General features: G+C 45.2%; 1 protein-coding gene across 2 annotated transcripts in view; it reads right to left on the reverse strand.

Annotated features, from left to right (window-relative positions):
• wdtc1 (WD and tetratricopeptide repeats 1) overlaps window positions 1-22,574 on the reverse strand; it is a 56,452-nt gene that overhangs the window by 23,803 nt on the left and 10,075 nt on the right. For both annotated transcript variants that reach the window (XM_070899033.1, XM_070899034.1), the window contains exons 5-11: window positions 22,273-22,384; window positions 20,529-20,716; window positions 19,447-19,629; window positions 17,262-17,356; window positions 15,484-15,599; window positions 14,934-15,009; window positions 2,661-2,757 (exon numbers count right to left, since the gene is read on the reverse strand). In XM_070899033.1, coding sequence (XP_070755134.1) covers window positions 2,661-2,757; window positions 14,934-15,009; window positions 15,484-15,599; window positions 17,262-17,356; window positions 19,447-19,629; window positions 20,529-20,716; window positions 22,273-22,384 — 867 coding nt within the window. The remainder of the gene's footprint in view (window positions 1-2,660; window positions 2,758-14,933; window positions 15,010-15,483; window positions 15,600-17,261; window positions 17,357-19,446; window positions 19,630-20,528; window positions 20,717-22,272; window positions 22,385-22,574) is intronic.

The following is a 22,574-nucleotide window of genomic DNA, read 5'->3' on the forward strand; positions in this document are numbered from 1 at the left end:
CTTCGTCAACATCCAACATTGAAACTGCTTAATGACAACATTTATATAATCGCAAAACCCTCGTCTCTCTCGCTACATCAGCTTTTCACCATCTCTGATGAATCAATTGAATCATTCAGAATGTTCCTTCCAAAAAGAAATTACCTTTACTTCCCCTAAGTAACAAACTTTTAATAACATTTTTAAATAAATAAAAACTCAACAGGACTGAATTTACCTATTGAATTTGCGATGTAATTTATACCCTCAAGTTTTTGCGTCAAAGGTTCAATCTGTTTCAAAAGCCTGGGCTTCAGCTGGATATTTTCATCTAAACAATTGGACACAGCTTTCAACCACTTTGAAACACGCAAAGTTTGCTGAATTTCCCAGCGTGCATGAGATTTTGAGTTGATGCAGAAGGGAGCAGACCATTCAGCCCCTCCAGCCTGCCCGCTTAAGAGCTGCAGGGTGGACATCCCTGTCACCACCACACCCTACCCCCGTCCTATGTCATTTCTTGCCACAGTGAAGGGAGCAGGGAATTGTCCCCCAGTGTCCTGGGCCAATATTTATTCATCAACCAACATCACTAAATAAATGACTGTCTGGTCATTCTCATTGCTGTCTGTGGGAGCTTGCTGTGCGCAATTTGGCTGCCGCATTTTCTACATTACGACAAAACGTATTTGCTGTAAAGCGCCTTGGGATGTCCAGAGGTTGTGAAAGGTGCTATATAAATGCAAGTCTTTCTTTCTCATCCTGTGAGAATTGGAGCATTTTTTGCTTTTCCGAAAGACTTTCAAACAAATTGGAGATTGGATTGTCAAAAATGTATTTCTCAGGTCTCATTTAAAATACCAGCAGCTTTTCTATTATTAAGTACTCAATCAGACAAGACCGCTGATTAACACACCTGGGATTAGCAGCAGCTGTGGCCTCTCTGCTTTCCTTTATGTTAAAAATGTTTATTTATCAAGAATGAATTTCCTTTTTCTCAACTGAAAGGTTGAAAATTCAGTTTAAAAAAAAAACTTATTTTCAGAACCATTTTCTGTATTATGCTTCAGTTGTACAAAGCTTTGGTCAGACCCCATCTGATGTACTGCATTCAGTTTTGGGCGCCACAGCTCAGGAAGGATGTATTTGCCTTGGATGAGGTACAGCACAGATTCACCAGATTGATACCAGGGCTAAAAGGGTTAAATTATGATAGTTTGTATTCACGTGAGTTTAGAAGGCTGATGGAGGGGATTTAATTGAGGTGTTTAAAATGACAAAGGGATTCGATAGGCAATATTCACTTTAATTTATTTCCGGGTGTGTGGCCTCTTTAAAGGGCTGTGCAGCCCATTCAAAATGCTGCACCAGTGTGGTTTTCCCTATTTGAAAGCTTGTCAGCCAGCTGCGTGGGAGCTGTAGAGTGCTGCCCGGCTGCGCACCTTAAAGGAAACATTGTCGATAGGGTAAATACAGAGAAACTATTTCCTCTTGTGAGGAATCTAGAACAAGGGGGCACAATGTTAAAATTAGAGCTAGGCCCTTCAGGAACTTTCTCCCCCGAAAAGGTTGTGGATGTTGGGGGTCAATTTACATTTTCAAGACTGAGATCAATAGATTTTTGTTGGTAAGGGTATCAAAGGATATGGAGCAAAGGCAGGTAAATTCAGTTAAGATACAGATCAGCCAAGATCTGATCGAATGAAGAACAGGCAGGAGGGGCTGATTGGCCTCCTCCTGTTCTTAAAAATTAAATCTGTGTTTTGACGTAATTTTTATTTATGCAAATTCATGTTTATTGAAGACAGTCAGATATGGGGAGGTTTTATCATTGAATGAGATCATATGAAATACTGGCAGAAAATGTGAGGTAAGCAGTTGAATTCACTAATTGCTTTCAGGTAGAACATAAATACAGAAACCGGTTCCCTTATCCCCGCTACAAGGCTGTTAGACCCGACGCCTATACTGCCGGATCTCAGCAAATTTTGCCTCCTCAAAGCTCCTAAACCTCAATTCCAGGGCCCTCTTCCCCGTCACTTCACTTCTGGATCCCAGGACCGTGTCAGCTGTGGCTCAGCAGGTAGCACTCTCACCTCCAAGTCAGAAGGTTGTGGGTTTAAATCCCACTCCAGAGACTCGAGTATAAACAGTTAGGATGCTATTCCAGTGCAGTATGGAGAGTGCTGCACTGCTGGAGATGCCGTCATTTAGATGAGACGTTAAACTGAGGCATTACATAAATACAGAAACTGGTTCTCTCAGGTGAACGTAAAAGATTCCATGGCAATACTTCAAAGAGCAGCAGGAGACTTATCCCTCATGTCCTGGCCAACATTTATCCCTCAATCAAGATTACTTAAAATTATCTGGTCATTATCACAATACTGTTTGTGGGAGCTTGCTGTGCGCAAAATTGTCTGCCGCGTTTCCTAGAGTACAATAGTGACTACACGTCAAAAGTGCTTCATGCTGTAAAGCATTTTGGGATGACCCAAGGTCATGAAAGACACTAGATAAATGGAAGTCTTTCTTTTCACAGACCGTTATGTTACAATCCCTGTGCTTTCGAATCCCAGGATTGCTCCAATGGGCCCAGACCATGACACCTTCCAGCAATCGTCCCAGAACCAACGTGAATCCAGCCCAATCCTTACCGTCCGAGCTAAATGATCTTTTACCTGCTTTGGGGCCATGCTTCCGACAGCCTGAAGCCATTACTGTGGAGATGGATTCCATTTGTAACTCCATTCGTCATCGATTTTCCATTCTGTAAATCTGCAAGTTGAAAGATCACCATTACAGACTGGAATCTTATTTCAGAGTAAGCATGGATATGTATAGATGCCACACCATCTGCACAACTGCAGAGAGAATCATAGATACCATTTAGTTCAGAAGACCATTCAGCCCATCATGGGCTTGCTATCCTCTACACTGGAGCCATCTTCTCTTCTCATTTCCCTGCTCTTTCCCCACACCCCTCAACATGTTTCTTCTGTGTTTATCCAGTTGCTACTTAAATAATATGGCTTCAATAACCATTTATGGTAATATATTTCATACACAAGACGACCGATAGTAATGGGAAGGGAGGGTGGAGTAAAAACAGGGAGGGAAAAAATTGGCCAATTTCAGGAAAAATGGAAGGAATTTCCCCACAGATTGCAAGCTGCTGGATGTTACGGTCATCCAGAATGCAACCCACCTTCGCCCAATGTCCTCCCTCAAGTCCAGTCTTAAAAGGATTGCAGCATTAATATTTCTTACTATTCCCCTGGTAGCCTGTTCAAAACCTTGCCGATGTGTTATCAGTAATCCTCTCTAGTTACAATCACCATACATTACATTATCGTCCAAAAATACTATACCCAAATGATTTACAATTTTTAAAACATCAAATCTCATCCCACGAGCCAAGAATCAAGAACGAGGGGACACAATCTTATTGGAACTAAGCCTTTCAGGAGGGAAATCAGGAAGTAATTTTTCCACACAACGGGGAGTAGAAATCTGGAATTCTCCCTTCCCCTCCCCCCCACCCCACCAAAAAAAACACTGCGGAAACTGGGGGTCAATTAGAGCTTTTAAGACCGGGATTGATAGATTAGTTAAGGGTATTAAGGGATATGGAGCAAAGGCGGGTAAATGGAGTTGAGGTACAGATCATCCATAATCTAATTGAATGACGGAACAGGCTCAAGGAGCTAAATGGCCTCCTTCTGTTCCCAATAGTCACTCATTCATGGTACAATTGTTTGGAGTTGTCCAATTAGTACTCCTACCGTAATCATAACTAAAGTTACACAGTATCGGCCTGGATCATAGAAATATAGAATCGTACAGCACCGGGAGGCCATTCAGCCAATCATGCCGGCTCTTTGAAAGAGCTGTTCAATATAGTGCCACACCTCAGCCTTTTCTCCATAGTCCTGCAAATTAGATCTCTTCGAATACACATCCAATTGCCTTTTGAAAGTTCCTATGGAATCTACTTTCATCATCCTCAGGTTGTGCATTCCAGATCTTAACAACCCTGTGTGTGAAATAATCTCATTTCCCTTCTAGTTCTTTTGCCAATTTTAGTAATATAACCTCTGGTTGCTGTCCCACTTGCCAGAGGAAACAGTTTCTCCCTACTTGCTCCATCAAAATCCCCTCAGAACTTTGAATATCTCGATTCGATCTCCTTCTTATGCACCACTAGGTCCCGCTGCTCTTGCGCCCTCCTCAAAATAGTAGAGTTTAGATTATGTTGGTCCTCTCAAAGTGCATTGCTTCACACTTATCTGCAAGTGGTATGCAAATCTCTTCAGAGAACATTTCAGGATGAATGGATTTATGCGATTCCTTATAAGGCCCTTCTCAAAAAGAATAAGAATAGGCGGAGAGCTTCAGGGAGGGAATTCCAGGCGGCTGAAGGCATGGCCGCCAATGGTGGAGCGAGGGTAGTGAGGGATGCGCAAGACGCCAAATTGGAGAAACACAGAGTTCTCAGAGGGTTTTGGTGCTGGAGGAGGTTGAAGAGATTGGGGGAGGGACGAGGCCAAGATAACAGATAGAAGTAACAAACTCAGCAGCACCCAGCATCTAAAATAAAATAAAATCTGCTTTAGACAGGCCTGTAGGAACCCCCAGCGCAAGCTCATTGAAATATTCAGGCACAGGATCCTAACATTTCACTATGGAGATCATGAATTGGTGAAGTGCCCCCCTGGAGCAGCCCGTCAACAGATTTTATATCTTAAAGTACTTCACACATGATGGAATAACTTTGGATTTGAGGCAAACATCCTGCACTGATCAGATCAAATTTAGAGCCAAATCTTGCAGGAGTGAAATTAGGAAACACTTTAGGAACTCTCTTCCGCATACGGCAATTGATGCGAGATCAACTGTTAACTTTAAATTGGAGATTAATAGTTTTTTGTTAACCAAAGGTATTAAGGGATATGGGGCAAAGGTGGATATATGGAGTTAGGTCGCAGATCAGCCATGATCTCACTGAATGGTGGAACAGGCTTGAGGAGTTAAAAGGCCTACTCTTCTTCCTATGTTCCCAGAGTGTGTATCAAATCTGGTATTGTGATCATATAGAAGTTTACAGCCTAGAAGGAGGCCATTGAGCCCATTGTGTCTGTGCCAGCTCTTTGTTAGAGCAATCCAAAGCTAACCCCACTGCTCTGCTCACACCACATAGCCCTGTATCCTCTCTGGAGAGAGAAAAGTACTTTTTCTATTTAGAGTAGCTCTCCAGGAACGCAAATCATTGGTGGAAGTGTAATATTTATAAACACAGGGCTGATATGTTGCTAAATGGTCACAAGTTGAATCTATGAAAATTCAGAAATACCATGCGACAATGCTAGTCCTTCAAATGAGAAATTGAGAGATAAGAACAGCATTCTCCCAGGGAGACAGGAAGAAACCTGATGTAATTACATGCTCAACGACTAGACAGGACTGGTAGCTGCAGCATCGATTTCAGAACTGATGTGGGGGAAGTCCAAAACTAGAGGCCAATAATATAAGGCAGTCACTAATAAATCCAATAGGGACTCCAGAAGAAACTTCTTTATCCAGAGAGTGGAACTCGCTGCTACATGGAGAAGTGGAGGCAAATACACAGATGCATTGAAGGAAAAAGCATGAGGGAGAAAGGAATAGAAGGATATGCAGATAGGGTTAGAAACATAGAAAATAGGTGCAGGAGTAGGCCATTCGGCCCTTCTAGCCTGCACCGCCATTCAATGAGTTCATGGCTGAACATGCAACTTCAGTACCCCATTCCTGCTTTCTCGCCATACCCCTTGATCCACCTAGTAGTAAGGACTTCATCTAACTCCTTTTTGAATAGATTTAGTGAATTGGCCTCAACAACTTTCTGTGGTAGAGAATTCCACAGGTTCACCACTCTCTGGGTGAAGAAGTTTCTCCTCATCTCGGTCCTAAATGGCTTACCCCTTATCCTTAGACTGTGACCCCTGGTTCTGGACTTCCCCAACATTGGGAACATTCTTCCTGCATCTAACCTGTCTAAACCCGTCAGAATTTTAAACGTTTCTATGAGATCCCCCCTCATTCTTCTGAACTCCAGTGAATACAAGCCCAGTTGATCCAGTCTTTCTTGATAAGTGAAGTACGATAGGAGGAGGCTCATGTGGAGAATAAACGCCGGCATGGACCAGTTGGGCCGGATGGCCTGTTTCTGTGCTGTGCATTCCAAATAATTCTACGTATTGTCGACTGCTTGCTGCCAATCAGAGTGTTGCTGAAATGGGTACACACATCGTGCAACCAAGTGTCAGTGCACACTCCTTCCACCCAGTCCTGCAATCAGCTTAAGATTCCTCATTTCATCTCCAGGTAGCTGGATGGCCACAGATGGCACACCAGCAGAGTCCGATCTCAATCCTGTCCTCACCCATTGCCCACACACATACCACAGCAGAACCTGATCCCAATCTGATCGTCTCCAATCCCAGTGCCAACACACACCACTGTTCCACGTGCCGGTTTTTCGTGCTTCCCTTTCTCGCTATCCCTTTGAGCTGTGTGCCTCATACATGTCTTTTATTTCTCTCATTTTGCCTGCTAATATCACTTGCGCCATTTAACTATCTCCTCACCCAGCATTTCCACGGTTGCTCCATTTCTTTCCCGGTGTGTTTTCCCCTCCCTTTGTTCTGATCCCTGTCGAGGAACCAACTAGAGGGCTGGCCATCCTAGGCTGGGTGATGTGTAATGAGAAAGGACTAATTAGCAATCTTGTTGTGCGAGGCCCCTTGGGGAGGAGTGACCATAATATGGTAGAATTCTTTATTAAGATGGAGAGTGACACAGTTAATTCAGAGACTAGGGTGCTGAACTTAAGGAAAGGTAACTTTGATGGTATGAGACGTGAATTGGCTAGAATAGACTGGCAAATGATACTTAAAGGGTTGAAGGTGGGCAGGCAATGGCAAACATTTAAAGATCACATGGATGAACTTCAACAATTGTACATCCCTGTCTGGAGTAAAAATAAAACGGGGAAGGTGGCTCAACCGTGGCTAACAAGGGAAATTAAGGATAGTGTTAAATCCAAGAGGCATATAAATTGGCCAGAAAAAGCAGCAAACCAGAGGACTGGGAGAAATTTAGAATTCAGCAGAAGGCAACAAAGGGTTTAATTAGGAGAGGGAAAAGAGAGTATGAGAGGAAGCTTGCCGGGAAACATAAAAACTGACTGCAAAAGCTTCTATAGATGTGTGAAGAGAAAAAGATTAGTGAAGACAAACTTAGGTCCCTTGCAGTCAGATTCAGGTGAATTTATAATGAGGAACAAAGAAATGGCAGACCTATTGAACATGAAGGAAGACACAAATAACCTTCCGGAAATACGAGGGGACAGAGGGTCTAGTGAGAAGGAGGAACTGAAGGAAATCTTATTCGGCGGGAAATTGTGTTAGGGAAATTGATGGTATTGAAGGCCAATAAATCCCCGTGGCTGCATCCCAGAGTACTTAAGGAAGTGGCCCTAAAAATAGTGGCTGCATTGGTGATCATTTTCCAACAGTTTATCGACTCTGGACTGGAGGGTAACTAATGTAACACCACTTTTTAAAAAAGGAGGGAGAGAGAAAATGGGTAATTATAGACTGGTTAGCCTGACATCAGTGGTGGGGAAAATGTTGGAATCAATTATTAAAGATGAAATAGCAGCGCATTTGGAAAGCAGTGACAGAATCGGTCCAAGTCAGCATGGATTTATGAAAGGGAAATCATGCTTGACAAATCTTCTGGGATTTTTTGAGGATGTAACTAGTAGAGTGGACAAGGGAGAATCAGTGGATGTGGTGTATTTGGACTTTCAAAAGGCTTTTGACAAGGTCCCAAACAAGAGATTGGTGTGCAAAATTAAAGCACATGGTATTAGGGGTAATGTACTGACGTGGATAGAGAACTGGTTGGCAGATAGGAAGCAGAGTCGGGATAAACGGGTCCTTTTCAGAATGGCAGGCAGTGACTAGTGGAGTGCCGCAGGGCTCAGTGCTGGGACCCCAGCTATTTACAATATATATTAATGATTTAGATGAAGGAATTGAGTGTAATATCTCCAAGTTTGCAGATGACACTAAGCTGGGTGGTGGTGTGAGCTGTAAGGAGGATGCTAAGAGGCTGCAGGCTGACTTGGACAGGTTAGGTGAGTGGATGGCATGCAGTATAATGTGGATAAATGTGAGGTTATCCACTTTGGTGGCAAAAACAGGAAGGCAGATTATCTGAATGGCAGCAGATTAGGAAAAGGGGAGGTGCAACGAGACCTGGGTGTCATGGTACATCAGTCATTAAAAGTTGGTATGCAGTTACAGCAGGTGGTGAAGGAGGCAAATGGTCGGTTGGCCTTCATAGCTAGGGGATTTGAGTATAGGAGCAGGGAGGTCTTACTGTAGTTGTACAGGGCCTTAGTGAGGCCTCACCTAGAATATTGTGTTCAGTTTTGGTCTCCTAATCTGAGGAAGGACGTTCTTGCTATTGAGGGAGTACAGCAAAGGTTCACCAGACTGATTTCCAGGATGGCAGGACTGACATATGAGGAGAGACTGGATTGATTGGGCCTGTATTCACTGGAGTTTAGAAGGATGAGAGGGAATCTCATAGAAACATAAAATTCTGACGGGACTGGACAGGTTGGATGCAGGAAGAATGTTCCTGATGTTGGGGAAGTCCAGAACCAGGGGACATAGTCTAAGGATAAGGAGTAAGCCATTTAGGACTAAGATGAAGAGAAACTTCTTCACTCAGAGTTATTAACCTGTAGAATTCTCTACCGCAGAGAGTTGTTGATGCCAGTTCATTGGATATATTCAAGAGGAGTTAGATATGGCCCTTACGGCTAAAGGGATTCAGGGGTATGGAGAGAAAGCAGGAAAGGGGTACTGAGGTGAATGATCAGCCATGATCTTATTGAATGGTGGTGCAGGCTCGAAGGGCCGAATGGCCTACTCCTGCACCTATTTTCTATGTTTCTATGTAAATGCTGAAAATCTTTAATATTTTCTGGCTCTGAGGGAGGAACAGACTGACTGACTGATTTCTGTTCCCCCACGGACACTGTCTGACCTGCTGAGTATTTACAGCTTTTTGGAGAATTGCTTTTCAGATTTCCAGCATCTGCGGTATTTTTTTTTTTTAAAGTCGAGTTCAGAAGTAAGAACACTGGCTCATTCTTCTTCTGTAATGCAGTGGTGCTGAGGCCAGCTGTCTTGCTCCAATTGCTGTCCTGGCGACGAACGATTAAACCTGCTTGGGAAGACACCAGGCATTGCCTTCACCCACCCTGGCACTGGGCAGTCCTGGATATAGGCGATCCTTTTAGGTAAGCTTTGAGTAAATGAGATTAAAATTCACATGCTGAATATAAAAAAGGTACACAGAAACTCAATACAAATAGAATAAAATGTAGAGAAACACAAAATTGAAAGTATCTAAAACAAGCTGCCCAAGTCAACCTGCAGCTGTTGCCACAGGCAGCATTCACACTGCACTGTGACACCATTGCTCTTCCAAATGGCCTCTGAAATGTGTCCCCAAACCCAATACTGATCCATCTCCCCAAACCCTGATGAGTAGCAAGGCTGCAGTATCCAGGTCATGACCCAGCTGCTATGACAAAACCATAAAATATCATGCCCAATGTGGGCGTGTGGCTCCAGTCTCATTGATATCCCCAGATGGGCTGGTCAGAAATTGGTGTCAGCGCAATATCAAGAGCAGATCAATGGAACCCGTTGATCAATGGAACCGCACTGGTTGGTCTCTGTGCAAACGGCCCCTGAAAGGATAACGGATACTGAACACAAATAATGTAATGGGGCAGACTGCGAGAGATAGAAACAATTACAATTAGCTAGGTCAGTGCAGGACACACACAGGAAGAATAATTCCCTTTGACAAAGGGTCTATAACTGAAATGAAACGTCTCTGTTCCCCACACAGTAGTGGACTGCCTGCTGAGCGTTTCCAGCATTTTCTGTTGTTTTTCAGATTTCAAGCATTTGCAGTTTTTGGCATTTTAATAAATCTCTACAGAACCGCATGGATGAACTACAACAATTGTACATTCCTGTCTGGCGTAAAAATAAAAAAGGGAAGGTGGCTCAACTGTGGCTATCAAGGGAAATCAGGGATAGCATTAAAGCCAAGGAAGTGGCATACAAATTGGCCAGAAATAGCAGCGAACCCGGGGACTGGGAGAAATTTAGAACTCAGCAGAGGAGGACAAAGGGTTTGATTAGGGCAGGGAAAATGGAGTACGAGAAGAAGCTTGCAGGGAACATTAAGACGGATCGCAAAAGTTTCTATAGATATGTAAAGAGAAAAAGGTTAGTAAAGACAAACGTAGGTCCCCTGCAGTCAGAATCAGGGGAAGTCATAACGGGGAACAAAGAAATGGCGGACCAATTGAACAAGTACTTTGGTTCGGTATTCACTGAGGAGGACACAAACAACCTTCCGGATATAAAAGGGGTCGGAGGGTCTAGTAAGGAGGAGGAACTGAGGGAAATCCTTATTAGTCGGGAAATTGTGTTGGGGAAATTGATGGGATTGAAGGCCGATAAATCCCCAGGGCCTGATGGACTGCATCCCAGAGTACTTAAGGAGGTGGCCTTGGAAATAGTGGATGCATTGACAGTCATTTTCCAACATTCCATTGACTCTGGATCAGTTCCTATGGAGTGGAGGGTAGCCAATGTAACCCCACTTTTTAAAAAAGGAGGGAGAGAGAAAACAGGAAATTATAGACCGGTCAGCCTGACATCGGTAGTGGGTAAAATGATGGAATCAATTATTAAGGATGTCAGAGCAGTGCATTTAGAAAGAGGTGACATGATAGGTCCAAGTCAGCATGGATTTGTGAAAGGGAAATCATGCTTGACAAATCTTCTGGAATTTTTTGAGGATGTTTCCAGTAGAGTGGACAAGGGAGAACCAGTTGATGTGGTATATTTGGACTTTCAGAAGGCTTTCGACAAGGTCTCACACAAGAGATTAATGTGCAAAGTTAAAGCACATGGGATTGGGGGTAGTGTGCTGACATGGATTGAGAACTGGTTGTCAGACAGGAAGCAAAGAGTAGGAGTAAATGGGGACTTTTCAGAATGGCAGGCAGTGACTAGTGGGGTACCGCAAGGTTCTGTGCTGGGGCCCCAGCTGTTTACACTGTACATTAATGATTTAGACGAGGGGATTAAATGTAGTATCTCCAAATTTGCGGATGACACTAAGTTGGGTGGCAGTGTGAGCTGCGAGGAGGATGCTATGAGGCTGCAGATCGACTTGGATAGGTTAGGTGAGTGGGCAAATGCATGAAGTATAATGTGGATAAATGTGAGGTTATCCACTTTGGTGGTAAAAACAGAGAGACAGACTATTATCTGAATGGTGACAGATTAGGAAAAGGGGAGGTGCAACGAGACCTGGGTGTCATGGTACATCAGTCATTGAAGGTTGGCATGCAGGTACAGCAGGCGGTTAAGAAAGCAAATGGCATGTTGGCCTTCATAGCGAGGGGATTTGAGTACAGGGGCAGGGAGGTGTTGCTACAATTGTACAGGGCCTTGGTGAGGCCACACCTGGAGTATTGTGTACAGTTTTGGTCTCCTAACCTGAGGAAGGACATTCTTGCTATTGAGGGAGTGCAGCGAAGGATCACCAGACTGATTCCCGGGATGGCGGGACTGACATATCAAGAAAGACTGGATCAACTGGGCTTGTATTCACTGGAGTTCAGAAGAATGAGAGGGGACCTCATAGAAACATTTAAAATTCTGACGGGGTTAGACAGGTTAGATGCAGGAAGAATGTTCCCAATGTTGGGGAAGTCCAGAACCAGGGGACACAGTCTCAGGATAAGGGGGAAGCCATTTAGGACCGAGATGAGGAGGAATTTCTTCACCCAGAGAGTGGTGAACCTGTGGAATTCTCTACCACAGAAAGTTGTTGAGGCCAATTCCCTAAATATATTCAAAAAGGAGTTAGATGAAGTCCTTACTACTCGGGGAATCAAGGGGTATGGTGAGAAAGCAGGAATGGGGTACTGAAGTTGCATGTTCAGCCATGAACTCATTGAATGGCGGTGCAGGCTAGAAGGGCCGAATGGCCTAGTCCTGCACCTATTTTCTATGTTTCTATGTTTCTATGAAACGGAACAAATGCATGGGTGCTGCCAGGATTTTAGGGGTGGAGGGAGAGAATTCGGAAGTAAAGTAAAGTTGCACCTTTCAGTGAAAGAATCCTCACTGAACTGCGATGGTAAAAAGGATGCACTTTTCCCAAGACAAGGTTTAGCTTATCTACTCAATTGCAGATATTTCTGACTCTCCTGGATGTTGAGCCCATGTTACACCTCTCCTAACTACTGGTTTTCATGCTTACAAGGGACGCTTGGGAATTTCAGATTCTTGAACTAGACCATCACTAATACAGCAACTGTTGGCTGTCCAAGGCCTGAACAGAATTAGAGTTTGGGGGCTAACGTACTTTGCAACCGGCTTCCTCACAGCATACGCTGACCCTGCACTGAAATCACTGTTTGTTGCACTGAACTTTGGTCAACTGGGATGTCAGCTTGGCTCAATGGGTAACACTCTTAGCTCTGGATCATAAGCTTGTGAGTTCAAGCTCCTCTCGAACACATAATCTAGCCTGAAACTCTGTCGTGCTGAGTGTGCTGGGTTGTTGGAGCTGCCAAACAGGTTCTGCCTGCCTGCTGTAATGGGGAGACAGCAGAGTTGGTATTCAGAAAGGATGAAGGGAAATAGATTAATGGGCCTTCATCCAAACCCATCTTGTGATCCTTTGTCAGTGCCTGTTACTCTTGAAAATCCCACGTCACTTTCTTAATCCTAGAGAAACCCAAATTCTCCAATATTAGGATCAACTACACAGGAAAACATTTTATAATAAATTAGTCAACCTCCTGTGGCATTGTCCATGGGCTGTGAAGACAGTGTGGTGTTCAGGTGAAACGGGGCATAATTGGACCAGGGGCAGATGCAAGTCAATCCCAGTTTTAAAGTCATACATTTTGTTCTCATCTGTAAATCTTTCATTGAATTTAACAGGTTAGAAACAGGCCCAACACAAACCCCAATCTATTTCATCTTCGCCCATCAGCATATCCTTCTATTCCTTTCTCTCTCATGTACTTATCTAGCGTCCCCTTTCGAATGGAAACTGCCTTTGTAAACTTGTCGCTAATTACACCTTCTGCCAGTAGTGGTGTTGTAGCATCCCCACGAGCGGGAGGGTGTAATTACAGCATGACAAGTTTACAGAAGCATTTTCTATTAGAAATGCAGACAAAAGAATTTATAATGGAGCAAGTTGACAAGAAGTGCTGCAGGCAGACTTCTGATGTATTATTAATTGATCGCCCCTGGCATTTCACACATCAGAGAATATGGTCTCTCTTATCTGTCTCTGCTTCTGTCTCTCTCCCTCCCTCTTTCAACTACTCTGCCTTCCTCTTTCTTTCACTGTCTTTTCTTTTCAGGTAGGAGATGATGGGTGGCATGGTGTGTTGTGGTGTGAAAAGAGCCATCAATGGCTTCAGGCTGTGTTTAGGGTGGGGATGGTGGGGAGAATGTGGCTCTCACATAACTGCTGAGCCACCACACTTTCAGCTTCAAGTCCAATTCTTTGAATGTTCATCTAGTACGTCATTTGATGGAGGAAATTCTGGGCGTGGTCCCAGTAAAAGCTAAACCCTGCTGAGCATTAAGACACCTCCTCCATTGCTATGCAGCATGAAGACAATCACATCCCTCCAATAGGCAAAGAATGGAAGTTATCTAACCTACATTATTCATCTTTATCACTTGCACCCATGGGTAACAGCCTTAGAGTCCCACAGCTCTGAAGCCATCAGGACTCTGTTTGACAATGTATACTCATCACAGTGACCTTCAAAAGCCAAACTGCTTATATGTCCAGCTTTAAGGAGTTAGTTGTCACATGATACACTTTTGCTGGGAGTCTGTTTCACATATCCACAACTCTGGGAAAATGTATTCTTCTTGATATCCACTTTTAAAGCTTCATTTACCATTTATGTCCATGACCTACATGCTCACACGCCACTCGTTTCTTTACACGAACATTCACCGTGTCTTTCTGAATATCTTACACAATCCATATAGAGCACCCGGTTACACCGGGCATTCCCATCATTGCCGCAGGTTAACATGGTTACAGCAAAGTATAAGCATGGCTCATTAAGAGGCAGCGGTCAGTTCTGCTGCTTTCTGTGCCGTGTTTCTAGTTGTGCATCTTCTACATAGCCTGCCCACTCAAACCTCGCATCATCTACAAGGCTTACGTCAGGAGTGTGATGGATACTCACTGGTCACCTGTATTGGTGCAGCTGTATGACACTTGCTAACTCAACACCTCTCAAGGGAGAACAATTGGCTTGATCAATGTTCCTGCTATTGGACTCAGTATCCACCTCCCGCACGCTGAGGCTGCAGAGCGTACAGTCTACAGGTGCATTGCAGCAATTCACAAAGTTTCCTTCAATATTGGTTGCTGCAAGGCCTTACAGCAACACAGCCAATCCATTCACAATCTCCAGCACAAACCTCAGTATTGGGCAGAGAGCCCAGACTGTTGGGCTACAGTTTCACACAATTTGGCAACACACTTCCTCACAAATAGGGAGGGCAAACAAGGAGTGGTTAGCCAAAATCCTGTCCCACATCTCTTTATTCACAACCTGCTCGCCCAGCCACTGGTTTTGAGAGAATCCCCAGAACTGCCCGCGCTCTGTCTCAGATTTTGTACAGAAAATTCTCGAAGAGGATTTTAGTTGTGGACAGACAGGATGAAGGAGGCCGGCCAATACTGTGGTGTACAACACACATGGCCCCTTTACCTGCCATAGACATTACACACACTAAGTAACTCACCATTAGAAGAGTGGCACTTCTTGGGTAGCAGAAACGTGTAGGGCTTTTGCTTATTCGTCAGATCAAACAAGTAGACCTGTAAACGAGAGATTTTCACTTACTTGCTGTGAATTATCCTGTGCAATGTAGCTACACAACCAAACCAGTTTAGCGCAGGCTCACACCAAATCAACTAATAATCAGACCGTTTCAACAAAACTCCACAAGCAGCTTGGCAAATGTGAAGAATGAATGTTCTGCCTCACTTATATCACCAGGAACACGTGGCTGGGATGTTTAAGCTATACTCCAGTTCCCTTAAAACCAGACTGGGACAAAGCAGGAAAATGGTACAGTGTAAAATCAATCTAAGCAAGGTCTAACTTCAGCACACACAGCAAGCAGTAAATGACTTGCACTTGTGCTAAACATGTGTGTTTGTGTTGCAGTCTAAACCTTCCAAGCAGTGCTTCCCCATGTACAGGGCCCCGGTGTAAAAGGCTCAAACATTGGTTGACCTTTCTCTGGAGTGCCTTTTGACAAAGAGTTGATAAATTGTGCTTTGTCCTACCTGCTCCCCTCCCATGTTGACTAAGAGCTCAGTCCCATCAGGGTTGAAGGCCACATAAGTGGCTACGAGCACTCGGAGACGATTGTTATAATCAGGCTGTTTTACCGGGAGGTGACCTGGAAGAAAGATAGAGAGGGAGAATTAACCAGAAGCTGCAGAACAACAATGTGGTTCAGGAGCTAGTGCTACACAGCCAGAGAATCTCAGTCAGGCCTCATCTTCTTAGGTGACAGTACTGGCAAGTTATTCAACCACAAGAGGCATCACATAGTCTCAAGATCCAAACACTCACTTTCCAGCAGGAGTCACTGGATGTTAATCAGGAATAAGAAGCGTGGCTGGTTCACCCTTCTGTAGCAGCCTATGATGGGGCCATTACTGAATTTACACTATTGTCCAGCAGCCTATACTATTATCAAGAGCACCAATATTCTGAAGGTGATCAGAGGAATGGAGACAATTACACAACCCCACAACCAGTTTAAGTTTAAAGCTGTGACCGTAATATAAATAAATTAGTTGCAAAATCTTTGAAGATACACACAGCTGATGTATGCAATGTCATCAGGGACAAGGGAGAATTATTGCTGCATTGACAGATTAGTTGGTAGCTTTTTCCTTCAGTAACATGGGTCACATGTTGCACATCCTCTCATTCATCTCTTACTGGTATCATAGACAGACCCATCAGCAATGATCCCCATTCACAATGATAGCCTGCTCCAGTAAAGGATCAGTGTCTTGTGAGCATGTCCTGCACACACTGTGCAGCACAATTGTTTCCTACAGTATCACATGCAGAGGAACAGTCCTACTAAATCTGATGAAGGGTCATCGGCCTGAAACATTAACTCTGCTTCCTTTCCACAGATGCTGCCTGACCCGCTGAGATTTCCAGCATTTTCTATTTTTATTCCGGATTCCAGCATCCGCAGTATTCTGCTTTTCTACTAAATCTCTGCCACTTCATCCCTCTCTCCTTTGAGAATCTCCTCAAAGCCCATGGTTTTTGGCCACCCTCGATTCCTGGCCAGTTTTCCATATTTAATCTGTGAAATACCATGGGATGTTTTACATTAAAAGGTGCTGTATATGTGGGAGCTGTTGTATTCAAACTCACTTCACCCAAAGTCTAATGATGGAATGAGTTACAGGGAAGGACAGTGAAGTGGACAGAATAAATACTATTGGATGGGTTTGTGCAGAGAAGGGATTGGTGATGTTGGTGAGAAGCTGGACTGGTGTCTGAAAGCAGGACAGGCACTTAGGAACAGGTCAAAGCCATTGAGCCCAAACAGGAGTCAGTTACTGTGGTGAATTAGTGAAGTCTTTCGACTGCTGGGCTGGAAACAGAGGATTCTCTGCTACTCCACGCTAGATTTCACAAAGCCCATCCTGGTTTCCCAGAAAGGCACCACAGGGTCCCTGATTGCTGTAACGAAGAATATACCATCTCTTGGCATCCGCAACCATCACCTGATTGGCCCAAGGTCAGAGGTCCCACCCGTACTTGGGTTGGTATCTGGACTGGGTTAGGATTCCCCAGGGCCCAGCTGTTACACACCAGGGACCCCCAGGACCCAGCTGTTACACACCAGGGACCCCCAGGACCCAGCTGTTACACACCAGGGATCACTGGTGCTACAGGAAGACAAAGGGAAATGCAAAAAAAAAATGTTTTAATCACTTTGAAATGGAAAAATATAAATGACTATTGTTTCAGGGTCTGTGAACAAGCCTGTAAACATATCAAAAAGGGAACTTTGAATGCTGCATACCTGCTACATAATACTGAACAGCTCCATCCGGCACTGACTTGTACCTGTCGCAGAACGTGTGCACCCCAGGGGTTGAGCTCTGCTTCACTGCTTTTCTATCAAAATGAAATGTAAAAAGATTACACACACCTCAAGGTGAAGAGGGGAGGGGGCAGCTCGGGAGGGGCTGGGACTGGAGGGGGCAGCTCGGGAGGGGCATGCGGTCCCAGAGCACTGCTAATGTGACAAGTTTGTTTAAGAAGGGAGAAAGAGATAGACCGAGTAATTACAGGCCAATCAGCCTAATCTCGATGGTGGGAAAATTACTGGGAAAAATTCTGAAGGACAGGGTAAGTCTTCATTTAGAAAGACACGGATTAATCAAGGACAGTCAGCACGGATTTGTTAAGGGAATGTCATGTCTGAATAACTTGATTGAATTTTTTGAGGTGGTAACAAGGAGGGTTGATGAAGGTAGCGCGCTTGATGTAGTGTATATGGATTTTCGCAAGGCTTTTGATAAGGTCCCACATGCCAGACTGGTCACGAAAGTAAAAGCCCTTGGGATCCAGGGCAAAGTGGCAAGTTGGATCCAAAATTGTCTCAAAGGCAGGAAGCAGAGGGTAATGGTTGATGGGTGTTTTGGTGACTGGAAGATTGTTTCCAGTGGGGTTCCGCAGGGCTCAGTACTAGATCCCTTGCTTTTTGTGGTAAACATCAATGATCTAGACTTGAATATAGGGGGTATGATTAAGAAGTTTGCAGATGATACTAAAATCGGCTGTGTGGTTGATAGTGAAGAAGAAAGCTGTAGGCACATGGAATGCTTGTCTTTATTAGCCGAGGCATAGAATACAAGAGCGGGGGGGGTGGGGGGGGGTATGCTTGAATTGTATAAAACACTAGTTAGGCCACAGCTAGAGTACTGGTGCGGTTCTGTTCACCACATTATGGGAAGGATGTGATTGCACTGGAGATTTTCGAAGATGTTGCCGGGAGTGGAGAATCTTAGCTATGACAGATTGGATAGGCTGGGTTTGTTTTCCTTCGAACAGAGGAGGCTGAAGGGATACCTCATTGAGGTGTATAAAATGATGAGGGGCCTACATATAGTGGATAGAAAGGACCTACTTTCCTTAGCAGAGGAATCAACAACTAGGGGTATAAATTTAAAGTAATTAGAGGGGATTTGAGGGGAAATTTCTTCACCCAGACGATTGTGGGGGTCTGGAACTCACTGCCTGAAAGGGTGGTAGAGGCAGAAACCCTCACCACATTTAAAAAGTACCTGAAGTGCTGTCAACTGCAGGGCTATGGACCTAGAGCTGAAAAGTGGGATTAGGCTGGATAGCCTCTTGTTGGCCAGCACGGACACGATGGGCTGAAATGGCCTCTTTCCGTGCTGTAAATTTCTATGATTCTATGATATCTGGCGACTGGGGACAGAGGCAGTCGATATATCTGGTGACTGGGGACAGAGGCAGTCGATATATCTGGTGACTGGGGACAGAGGCAGTCGATATATCTGGTGACTGGGGACAGAGGCAGACGATATATCTGGCGACTGGGGACAGAGGCAGTCGATATATCTGGCGACTGGGGACAGAGGCAGACGATATATCTGGCGACTGGGGACAGAGGCAGTCGATATATCTGGCGACTGGGGACAGAGGCAGTCGATATATCTGGTGACTGGGGACAGAGGCAGTCGATATATCTGGTGACTGGGGACAGAGGCAGACGATATATCTGGTGACTGGGGACAGAGGCAGTCGATATATCTGGCGACTGGGGACAGAGGCAGTCGATATATCTGGTGACTGGGGACAGAGGCAGTCGATATATCTGGTGACTGGGGACAGAGGCAGACGATATATCTGGTGACTGGGGACAGAGGCAGACGATATATCTGGTGACTGGGGACAGAGGCAGTCGATATATCTGGCGACTGGGAACAGAGGCAGTCGATATATCTGGTGACTGGGGACAGAGGCAGTCGATATATCTGGTGACTGGGGACAGAGGCAGACGATATATCTGGTGACTGGGGACAGAGGCAGTCGATATATCTGGTGACTGGGGACAGAGGCAGTCGATATATCTGGCGACTGGGGACAGAGGCAGTCTACATATTTCTCGAGGAGAATCCAGAAATCTGGAGAGCTTGTACACGTCGCTCTCGCTGTAACAGCAGCTTCCACCCTACCTGTGATTGTGAATCATACGAATGTCATAGACTCGCACAAAGGGCCCACTTGCCCCGACAGCAAGATAGTTATTGTTCTGAGGATTAATGGCTAGGCACTTAGCCTCGACATGCTGCCCACAGTATTCAGTGAGGTCCACAAGTACCTGCGAACGCTTGCTGCTCTCTCTCAGGTCATACTGTCTGCAATAGAAAGGAAAGACTGCATATTAATGGAAGTGAAGGAAAACTTGTTTACTAACGGCCTCTCTGACATTACATCTCTCCATGGCCTCCCCCTCCATCCTCATGGTCTCTGTAAACACCTCCAGCCCTACAACCCTCCGAGATCTCTGCACTCCTCCAATTCTAGCCTCCTGCACATTCCCCACATCCTTTGTTCCACCATTTGCAGCTGTGCCTTCAGCTCTGGAATTCACTCCCTAAACCATTCTGCCCTATCTTTAAGCCACTCGTTAAAACCTACCTCTTTGTCCAAGCTTTTATCTACCTGTTCTAATATTTCCTTCTGTGGCTCAAGGTTTTGTCCGATTGGGTTTGGGTGCGCATTTGGGGAGTGGGAAGGGAAATGGACCGGTTCCATGATCGTATCAGCCATGATCGGATTAAATGGCGGAGCAGGCTCGAGGGGACGTATGACCTACTCCTGCTCCTATTTCTATTGAAAGATGTTGGGATGTTCCCATGTATGAAAGCTGCTGCAGCACTCAGTGTTAAGTCCAAGAGCTGTAAAGGGGCGCTTGTGGTACAAAAATGGCAGGTCTCCTATCGAGAACATCCCGAGCTTGGAGAGCACAATGGGGAGACTTGCTCGGGCGTTGCGCTGGCCCGGAGGGGTGGGCCGGGGGGAAAAGAGAGAAACGGGACACCAATAATGAGAGGCTGGTGTGAGGACACAGTGAATCTGAGACACACTTCATTAAAATTGCACAGAGGGTGATGTGAATGATGAGTACAGTAATCGCAAGGTGAGGAATGTGGCAGTCTTTCCCACAGTATAAAATATCACAATGAGTGGGCTCTCAGTCACAGCTACGAGCTTCAGCCTATCCTGGGAGGTTAGCCCGAGCTCAGACACATACCTGACTGTCCCGTCCTCTGCGGCGCTCCAGAACGTGTTGGGCCACATTGGAGCAGCTGCGATGCGCTTCACACGGTTGGTGTGCTCGCCAAACATATGAATGGTTTCTTTTACAGTCAAGTCATGGACGTGAACCTTGGAATCAGCAGCTCCGGTAATCAGCGTGCGGTCATTCGAGTGAGGAAGGAACTGGAAAACAGGGAATTATAAAGGGGTAACACCCCACAGTGCCAACATGCAGCAAGACCGAATACAAATTGTGTGGCCAGTGTGTCGCTACAGTGAGGTGCAGCCTCCATCAGCAGGGGTTCACTTCATTCAACAAAGGTGATTATCCTGGTCAAACACACAGTGAAATCTGACTAACCAATCTCTTCGACCTTCGTCAAATAGTTGGCTAGGAATCCAGATGGGAAAATTAACAAGTGACCTAACTGCAATCACCAGCTATTTATACTGTGACCATTGCCATTATTCCGTGGTACCACTCGGATTCACTGTAAGCACCGACTCCTGGCATAAATGTGTGTCTTTCTCTCGCTTTCTCTCTGCTAGCTATACAGGATCTACACTAAATAGGAGTTTGGAACACAATCACAATCTTACTCGGTCACTTAAACCATCTTACAATTTGTACTGTCATTCATCTCAGCCAAATAGACTATCTGATTATTTACCTCATTGATTGTGGAACCTTACTACCACAAATTGACTATTGTATTTGCCTACAAAACAGTGACTGCACTTCAAAATCCCTGGGAGTGTTTGATGGGACAATGTAGAGGGAACTTTACCTTGTATCTAAGCTGTACTGTACTTGCTCTGGAAGTGTGTGGAGGGAGCTTTTTTTTGTATCTAACCTATGCTGCCTCCGTAGAAAAAATGTTCCAATGCGCTTCACAGAGGAAAAAGGAAAAATGGATGTCACCCAATGGCGATATTGGGAGTGATGATCAAAAGCCTGGTCAGCAGGTTTTGAGAAGAGAGGTGAAGGGGTTTAGGGAGGGAAATGCTTGGTGACCAGGCAGCTGAAGGTACAGCCATCTATGGTGGAGCGAAGGAATGAGGGATTGGATAAGTGGCTGGATTCAGGAACAGTGGGTAGTAGCCCTGGAGGAGGTTCCACAGACAGCACCTTGGAGTCAGAAAGCAATGTCTCCTCGATGGGCTACAGTCTCCTCCCAGGCTCAGCCAGCATTAACTCTTGAAGCTAATAGATGCATACAGCACAGAAGGCGGCCATTTGGCCCATTGTGCTTGTGCTGGTAAGAGGGCAGGAAAACACTGCAGCTCATCCCCAACACAACAATGAATAAAACCATTTACACAGCAAGAGTTTGATCCATTCAACCTGTGTTCCAACCCGGAAGAGTGCAATTTCCCCAAAACTGCAGTGGCACAATCACCTTTTCAATCCTTACAGCGAGTGTGGCGAGCTTCATCATCTTTGGATAGAATCACAGAGTGAAATATTTAGAGTGTCGGCGGAGCAGCCTCTGGGGCTGAGGGAGCCCAAGCCGTTGCCAGCTGGTCATGGAGATAGAAGCAGCACAGTGGAAAATAAAACATCCAACAGATCAAATATGAAACTTACATAAATCTGCCTCAGTTTGTACAACCAGAATTCACCCTCAGAATCAACAGGCATAAAGCACTGAGCACTCTCACTGACTGTGTCCCCTCTACAATCTAATCTGAATATGAAGTTTATTATCGAGTGCAGTAAGCAGGAGAGACGTTGATACCTTCACTGTGAATATGTTGGCCGTGTGTCCAGTATGCATGGTCAGCAGTTTCTTGCAGCTAAAGGGATCCCACAGAATGGCATGCTGATCATCCGATCCAGAGGCCAGCAAGCTGCAATCGAAGACAATGAGAGTGAGTGCCTGAGCTCAGTGACATGGCCCGGGGGGGGGGGGGGGGGGGAGGAGGAGGATGAAAGAGACAGCGCAGGAGGGGTGGGGGAGCGGGCAGAGCAAGCGGGGGGGGGGGGGGGGGAAAGAGAAGAGAGGAGAGGAGGACAGATGGGCAGAGCAGGCATGGGGGG

This window comes from Pristiophorus japonicus, chromosome 14 (assembly GCF_044704955.1).
Source record: "Pristiophorus japonicus isolate sPriJap1 chromosome 14, sPriJap1.hap1, whole genome shotgun sequence".
NCBI lineage: Eukaryota > Metazoa > Chordata > Chondrichthyes > Pristiophoridae > Pristiophorus > Pristiophorus japonicus.